The following is an 8,776-nucleotide window of genomic DNA, read 5'->3' as shown; positions in this document are numbered from 1 at the left end:
AGTGCAGGAGAGAGCGCAGCTGGCCTGATTCCAGGAGAGCCGGCAGCAGGGGATGTTGAGAGGAAATGACCACTCACGGCCACTGCACCTTGGGGAGGTTACTCATTGGCAGTTAAAAATCTATTGTGACTTGTCAGAAAAATGAATAAATGGGCACATTAACTTCTGATTCCAGACCTCAGCATGTGTTTGTCTAATCAGGAGGTGAGTGAGCGGCAGCGGCAGTGAGATGGGAGCTTTCCTGTCCGTCACACTGAGAACGCTAGTGGCATGGGAAGTCCATGAGTAACAACATCCCCTGGTGGGGCTCTGCTTCTCTCAGAGGAATTTGGTGGAGACAGATATTCGTGCTTTAACCTTCCCAGCCACCTACTCCCTGCCTGTTGGCTCTCGTCAGTGGGGTGGGGGCAGGTGGGTGGACAGACAGGAGGTGACAGGAGGGGACATGTCTTGATCCTCTACTGAGGACCTACTCTCCTCTGTCTAGATTGCAGGCAAACCTGTGGGCTTTACTGATTGGTGGTTGTGGAAGGAACCAGCCCACTGTGGGTGGTGCCATTCCTAGGCAGGTGGTCCTGGGTGCTCAAAGAGAGGGTGCAGGCTAAGCAAGCCAGTAAGCAGCACCCCTCTGGCCACTCTGCATCAGCTCCTGCCTCCAGGTTCCTGCCTGGCTTATGGTGGACTGTGGCCTACAACTGTCAGCTGAATAAACCCTTTCCTCAAGCTGCTTTTGGTTGAGTGTTTATCACAGCAACAGAAGGAAAGAAAGCCAGGACCCTGAGTGGCTTCCCTTTTCCCCATCTGTAAAGTGGGGGAGAGCTTGGCCTGGCATGGCCAAGATTTGTGAAATAGAAATGTGGGTCTACAGCCTGTGAAATTCAGGCTGGGGTGGACACCAGTAGACATCAGGCAGGGTTGACGAGATGGCTCACTGGGTAAAGGCACTTTCTGACAAGTCTCGTGACCGGGGTTTGAGCGCAGGACTCTCATGGTTGAAGGAGAACAAATCCTGGCCAGTTGCTTTCTTACCTCCACATGTGTGTGCCTGCCACCCACAGAATAAAATGTGATAAAAATAGTCTCAAAATTTCCAAAGGTAGTTAATGCCCACCCTGTGGTGTGGTTCTTGTGCATGACATGATTTTGGGGGTACTTGGATGGGTGGTTTAAAAATGTTTTCCTTTTATGTGTGTGGTGTTATGTCTACATGGATGTCTGAGCATCGCATGTGTGCCTGATGCCCAAAGAGTTCAGAAGAGGGCACAAGATCCCCTGGAACTGGAGTTATAGACAATTGTGAGCTACCATGTGGGTGCTGGGAAGAACCTTGGGTCCTCTGAGTGATCAATGCTCTTAACTATTGAACCATCTCTCCAACTCCCTTTTTGTTTTGAGATAGGGTTTCAATATGTAGCCTTGGCTGGCCTGGAATTCTCTTTGTAGACCAGGCTAACCTTGAACTCCCGGGGGATCCACCTGCTTCTGCCTTCTGAGTGATGGGATTAAAGGTGTGCCGCACCAGGCTGGTGACTTGGTCCATTCTTAATAGCAAACATGATCCAGCCCTCACAAGCTCCCTTGAAAGGAACCAGTTTCATCTTCATTTTACAAAAGGGGAAACTGAGGCTCAAGGGAGTCAAGTAATTCACATAAAGGCCCAGCAGCGGGGACTGTAGTACGTTCTCGTGTGGGACTGCATAACTTTATTGGTCCTTATCCTCATATGCTACAGCCCTGGATCTGAGGAGATGGGGAACCCCTGAAGGCAGCTAGCAGGGATATGACTGGTGGGAAGGACACATCATGTGTCGCCATGTTGCTGGCTGACCATGCCTAAGCTGGGGGCTTCTGGGCCACAGCAGGCAGCAGGTGACAGGTACTTAGGATGACTAGGTTGGGCAATAAGGACACCATAGGGCCAGAGGTGCTGGCAGAGGCTGACAGTACTGACTTACCTGAGATCAGACTTCCTAGGGAAGCTTCTTCAAGGCAAACACAAACAACCGGCTGCTTCACAGTGGCCCTGAGGAGCGACCCTGAGGTGCAGATCATCTAACGCAGTACCTGGACTGTAACACCAGGCAACTCAAACCCCAAAGTCCCCAACCAGCTGAGAGCCACATACCACCAGTTCTGGAGAGCCGAGCCAAAGATTCCAGTGCCCCTGGACTAAAGGGTCAACCAGACGTGGTTTTTGTACAGTGTAGCACCAACTGCAGGGTGTCACCTCAGGAGGCTTGCTGTGACGTCACTGTCTCATCACTGTGTTCTCAAGGCTTTAGGAATTCAAAACAATATACAAAGGAGGGCCTTTATGACTTTTATTTTAGTATTTAACATTGAATATGTGACAAGATTTAATGACCAAATTAGTCATTTACATTTTCAAAGATATCTAAATATAAAATTGCTAAAAATTCAAATACAGAGCAAGCTACAAATAATATTTCTTTTGGGGGGAGATAGGAATGGAAGACATTAGAAAAGGGTGCTCCTGTTGGCTGAACAGATCAGAATGAGAGAGGCATTCATTCAGTCGACCCCTCTGCAAAGAAGCATACTTGACTCTAAGATGCTTAGACACAATGATTTAAAAAATGTCCTAAACATGGGTCGTATAAGATATTGGCTGTGGCCCTGGCCCAAGACAGGATGCTGCCACAGGCTGGACCATGGTGAGGTCTGCAGAGGCATCTTGTGTAGACAGAGGTGTAGTGTGGTGTCAGGGTGCTGGGTACCTTGCCTTTTCTGCCCAGGGCTTGCTCTCCTTCTCCCTGATTCAGTGCAGCAGCAGCAGTGACCATGGGGCAGGACCCAGAGAACCTGCAGCAGCAGCAGCAGCAGCAGCAGCAGCAGCAGCAGCAGCAGCAGCAGCAGCAGCAGCAGCAGCAGCAGCAGCTGTTGTTTCCGGCTCCACAGCAGGCACCGGTAAGAGGATCGGAGACAGGTCAGCTAGGCAGGCGGACCGTATCATACTTGCTATGAGGAGATGAGAGCGGACTCTGGCTGGGAACTCAGCACCACCTGGAGACACTGTCACACTATCCTACCAGCACCTGTCCCTCAGATCACAGGTGCTGACATGTTGAGAAGGCCTTGAAAGGGGAAATGACAGCCTTGGACACACGCACGCAGGCATGCACCCACGCACGAACTCACGCACGGCACATGCTAGGTCCTCATTCCTAACTTTAATAAGATGCTATTCTCAAAGCAAATGCACTCATTTAAACTAATGGCACAGTTGAACTACTGGCTAAGCCCTAAACATTGCTTCTGAGAGCTCCAACCACAGCTTTTGTAATCTGCCTGTTCAATCTGGGACAGATTTAAAAGAAGACAATATTGTCAATCCTCCACCCCAAAGAATGGTCCATCATACCAACCATGATAAAGAGTACACCTGTTTATTAAAAGGAAAAAAAGAGAGAAATGTACACTTTTGTTCTTTGTTTGCTTTAAGAAATATGATCAAGTTGCAAGGAGATGTCTGGCATGGTTATGTACATCCTTGGTGGGGCCGCCAGGCAGTGCACACGGCTGAGCAGGACGTGGCCCCTCCAGGAGGTGGTCTGGCTCCTCGGCATTGCTACTTAGAACCATTGCCAAGTTTCAGTCCAATGGCAGCTCTACCTCTCAACCTTCCCCTGGAGCCCAGCAGCCTGTGCCTGTGGGTCTCGGCACTACAGGATGCTGATGGACTCTGGTCCACCTGGCCTTGCAGGAAATCTGGGCTGCGGCACCAGACTGGAGGCCCCTGTCACTGCTGCCCTGATTTCTTCTCCTTCTGAAAGCTGAAGCTTGTACGCCTGTTCAGTTTTCTTTGTTTTTGAGCAAAATAGTCCGCGCGGGCAGTGCTTGCTCGTGATTCCAGGATGTAGTTAACCTAGAAAGCAAGAGGACATGGTTGTCATTGGCAGCACCGGCTGTTCCCCCAGGGCAGAGCATGGGGTGGAAGAGAGGCCAGGTTTGGGCAAGGGATCCTGGGACTAGCTGCTCTGACACTGTACCCCCTCTCCCCCCATAGACGGGAGGCCCAGTGCAGGCTTCTCAGTCACTGAGCAGTGGGGCTACTGATCCCTAGGCTTATGTTCTTCGGTGTGGGCTGCCTCCCAGAGTGCTCCCGACTCTCAGATTTGCCCAGCCAGATCCCTAGTCCTGGTTATCACCTGACATCGCCGGCCTCCTGCCCTCCGCCTCCTGACAGTCTGGCATGTGTCCTCTAGTGACCACTGCACCCACCAGCCAGGACCAGGTAAGAAAGGTGAGGCTCAGAGGACTCAGAGGACTGAGGTCACCGAGGTCAGGATGGATTTCAACTTGCAGTGTGTGTCTTCACTGGGCCACCTGTGCACCTTTCCAGACATGGTTTTTTGTGAAAACACAATTCTTTCACTCTCACACGTTCTGAAGCCTTGCCAGAAAGCTCAGCCTTCATTTGAAGAAGGCAGCCAGAGGCTCTCAAGCAGGGCAGTCATAGATTGAGGCTCTGACAATGTCCCTCCAAACATCCAACAGTGGGAGGTACAGGCACGTGGGTACAGAAGGCCTGCCTCACCTGGCCAAGTTACCAGTGGAGAGCCATAAATCAGGATGTAGGTTGGTGCGGGTGATCTGGGACAGCGTGGACACGGTGTGGGGATGGCAGGAGGCATCCTCATGCTTGGTGAACACCATCTCACCTGGCGTTTGCAGTGTATTTTTGGCACATTTAATCTGACAAAAGCATTTAAAGTGGTCCTTAACAAGCCAAGTATTTCCTAAATTTATTATCTTCAGTACTTTGTGATAATCACATAGATAATTTTAATGCAAGATTAATGCAATAATCAAAAGATAAAAACGCCCTTTGGTCTGCCATTAGCTGGTTAATATGCTGTGGTTTAAAACGTGCCCAATTTTATGCACTATAGAGGGTTTTACTTTCGATGCACTTTACAGCTTAAGGCATAAAAATATAGGGAGTTTTCATGGTCAATAAAGCCACAGCCTCCGTCACTCAATCACAGAAGAACCCGGTGTGAAGAGCCCAACAGTGGCTCAGAGATTTCTCTCGGGGCTAGCAGGAGGGACTGTGTGGCCCGCATATGTGGAAGGGGGGGGGGGGCAGGCCTGAGCAGCACGGGCCTCCAGTGAGGCTCCGCATCCTCTGAGACTTTGGGCCTCCAACTCCTCACCTTGAAAATGGAGACAATGATGTCTACATTCTGCAGGCCAGTTGGGAGGGTTGGATGAGATATGGGATGTAAGACATGCTAGATGTAGCTGCTACTCAGCCCCTACTGAGGGGATCCCTCCATCATCTTACAGAAAGCCCCTGTCTCTGATGGCTAAGCTGGCACCAGTCTTTGGGTTTTAATTTCTTTATTTAATTTTGGTCTAAACTCTCATTTTTACTTGAGTCTGAGGTGAACCCTGAAGAGCCTCAACATTTCTGTCAAATTTTGGAGCCAGGCTGAGGTCTCAGAAACTGAGCGCTGACACAAAGCTCACATTGGCCTGGCTGAGGCACGGATGGAATGTTAGAAAGCTGACATTCTCAGCGGGAAGTGAAATTCAGCCTTTGGTCGGGACCATAACCATTAGCTATGAGTCAGGCAGGTCCAGGGACAAAGCCCTCTGAGGTGCATGATGATGTGAGATTTCCACAAACATCTTGAGCACACAGACATTTCAGGGGAGGCGGCAGGCCTGGGGGCTGCGGGGGAGGGGTTGCAGAAAAGCATGTGCTCTGAGGGAGCATTCGGCCCTGTGATGATTTCCCTGCACCTGATCTTCTGTCTCATACTCAAGTCATAAACCTGTGTTTCTGTCATCAATCTGCTGTTGTGAAAATTATTCTGATGTCAAACACAAGATTATAATTTTACTAGAATCCTTCTCACGTCTTGAATATTTTAATGCTGGCTATAAAAATAAGTCCAGGCCCCAGTGTGTGTGTGTGTGTGTGGGGGTGGGGGGGGCGGGACTGGGATATTTTTATCCAAATACCTCGGACTTGCTCCATGGACACCTTATGAAGTTCTGCCAAGTTAACGCTTGGCTCCCGGGATTTAGTGGTGCAGAGTGGGCTCTGTCCTCACCCTGCTCTCTGAGGAGCTTGGGTCAGTGTGGTCTGTGAGCTTCCTCATCTGCCCATGCCACTATGTGTCCTCTTTAATTATCCTCCTAGGACGATTTCTTGGTGACCATGTGGTATTTGAATGACAGTATTCCAATATGGCCAGGGAGCCTTGGATATGGGCAGTACACATTCCAGAATCTACCACACCTACCATTAAGTTCTGGTTCTTTACCGGAGTCACCATCCTGGCTGAGTCTCCTTTCCTCTGAGTATTTTATTCATGCATAAATGGGAACTTTCAAGGGCAGATCAGCTGCTGTCACTACCACCTGACTGCTTTTCCCGGAAGCAAATGACCCAGAGGGGCTGGTGCATCTCAGCTGGTTTATTTAAACCCAAGCAGCTGCTTATGGATAGGGGCCATGCAGCTACTTTGATCACCACCTTACATGTAGGGAAATTGAAGCCCAGGATAGGGGCACGTCTCCCTTCTTACTCCTTAGCTCTGCTTCTTCTACTTGTTCTGATGGTATAGGATTCACCTTAGGAAAGGGACATTGGTTTTGAAGAGTCCTGGTCAAGTTGTACCACACAGACTAATAGTCTGGGTGGCACCTGGTGCTTCAGAGAAGGGGTCATCCCCAGGCCCTGACCTAAGCACTGAAATCAATAAGACCCATGAGGTGCCTCCTAGCCTGGATGCAGCCTCTCAGAGACCCAGCTTGCTGCCTGGCCCCTTCCTGGGTTGCTGTGAATCTGCCTGTTCACCCAGGGCAATGTCAGCAGCTTACCCTTTACAAACCCACAGCATCTCTGGGACTGTCAGCATACTGGTGTAATGTCTATTTTGTTCTGTCTTCCCTGACAAGGGAGAGCTCCCTAGGGGTAGAATAGCCATTGCTGAAGCAGCTGGGATGCTCACTTAGCACCAGGAAGGTACCTGGTACGATAGCCCCAGTTGGCATGCTTCAAACAGGTTGGGAAAATCACCTTGAGTGATTCAAGACTATTGTCTCCTCAGCTGGCTCTGGAGCCTCAAGGGACTCCTGACAGTGCTTGGGGAAAATAAATGATGCATGAAGGAAAAAAAAAAAAGCTGAGGACCCCCTTTGGGGGCTGGAGGGGAGCTGGAGTCCTGCTCTGGCCGAGGCAGGTGTGGCCCTGGCCTGAGGCTAGCCCAGGTAGAACCCACCCTCCTACTTCTGGGTCAGAGGCCACAGTGAACTCACCTTGAGCACGATTTCACTGACTGTGGCTGCGTCGGACTCGAAGTAGAGGTGCTTATAGTCATGACTGCTTAGGTACGTAAGCTTAAATACCGCGTGACCTGGAGAGAGGGGAGGGCCCAGGTGAGTCACCATGGAGGGTGGGGTGCCCCGAGTGTCCTCCCTGATCCAGACTTGCGCGAGAGCACATGGAGGCTGGATGGCAATGCTCCCTGGGGTGGCTGGGTTTCTCATTACAGGCTGGGTCTAAGGCAGACAATGAAGATTCACAGTCCAGGTCCCCTCTGCACAACGCTGAGGGGCGTGCCTCAGGAGGGCTGGCCTTCCTAACAGTGCTGCCTCTACAGCATCAGTACCAAAGCACTGGTATCCTGAGAGCAGAAGGCCGAGTCACCCCAAATTATGACTCTGCAAGTAAAGTACCTGTGCTTACACTGAAATAAGCTAGCAACAGGACAGGGCACGATCAACAGTTGGCCTTGTCACTGTGCTGGCTCCTGCTGGGGCGCGGCCTGGTTTGTCACTGCACAGAGGCTTCTCCTAAAGGCCACGAAGCAGATAGCAGCATGCAGTGCCTTGCAGTGCCACCGACCTGCATTCAATTCTTTCCCACTCCTCTCCCTTCAGTTACTGACGTCACAACACCCCGTGTCTGGCCTATGGTGCTCTCTTGCAGGTGCCATCAGATTTATGTGGGCCTTTTCCTGCACCTATCACCATGACCTGCATAGGAAAGCTCTCTCAGACACACTTCCTATGTGGTCACCCCAGCAACCGTGGCTGTCAGACCTGTTTCTTGTTTTGCCTGCTTGAAGCTGTGTCTATAATCCGGTCTGTACTTGATGGCACACACATGCCAGACAGGTCCCCAGTTCTAAATGGAGCTAGAGATGTCAGTGTGTGTGACCTTCACAAGGACAAGCTAAGAGGAGGCTCTTTGGGGTCCCTGGCCTCAGCCTGAGGGGAGACTCCCCAGCTGATCTACACAGGCCTGGTCTTGGCACCTGAGAGACTCAGAGCCCTTCCAAGGTCTGAATTTTTCTTCAATTGTGTTGAAGCTGGTTTCCAATAATGGCAGGCAAAGGTACCCGAGAACATGGTCCTGCTCACGGAGTCCTGTCTAGACCAAGAGCTCTGGGCACATGATACCAGAGGCCCGCAGCCCCGCCCCCCAGCCTAAAGCCCCTTCTTCTCAGCTTCACCAGCCCACACATACCTATTAGGCCTCCTCATCCATTGTCCTTTTAATTGAAGCAGCGGCTGGTCACATTATTAATTAATAATATGTCACCCACATTACTGTAAGTTCCCCTCCTTCCCGGAGAAATCTTCTGGGGACTTTATTTACAGTAGCTAATTTTTCAGATCTCCAAAAATAAACTGATATATGTTGTACATTTGTGGCCAGAAAAGTTGAGCTGCTGGTATTTTATCCTGGAAACATCATTACAAGATACTAATTGGGACTATAAATCCTATATTAAAA

The 8,776-nt window shown here is 50.4% G+C and overlaps 1 protein-coding gene across 11 annotated transcripts in view; it reads right to left on the bottom strand.

Annotated features, from left to right (window-relative positions):
* Window positions 1-3,391: 3,391 nt before the first annotated feature.
* The window catches only part of Mapkap1 (MAPK associated protein 1), a 206,516-nt gene continuing 201,131 nt past the window's right edge, over window positions 3,392-8,776 (bottom strand). For 10 of the 11 annotated variants that reach the window (XM_076928551.1, XM_034494897.2, XM_034494902.3 and 7 more), the window contains 2 exons: window positions 7,294-7,391; window positions 3,392-3,886 (listed from right to left, as the gene is read on the bottom strand). In XM_076928551.1, the coding sequence (XP_076784666.1) occupies window positions 3,761-3,886; window positions 7,294-7,391 (224 nt within the window). In that variant the 3' untranslated portion in view covers window positions 3,392-3,760. The remainder of the gene's footprint in view (window positions 3,887-7,293; window positions 7,392-8,776) is intronic. The other variant, XM_076928555.1, reaches the window with a different exon arrangement.

The sequence above is a fragment of the Arvicanthis niloticus genome, chromosome 2, assembly GCF_011762505.2.
Source record: "Arvicanthis niloticus isolate mArvNil1 chromosome 2, mArvNil1.pat.X, whole genome shotgun sequence".
NCBI classification, from domain to species: Eukaryota; Metazoa; Chordata; class Mammalia; order Rodentia; family Muridae; genus Arvicanthis; species Arvicanthis niloticus.
The sequence above is the reverse complement of the archived record's forward strand: the minus strand, read 5'-3'. Positions and strand labels throughout refer to the sequence as shown.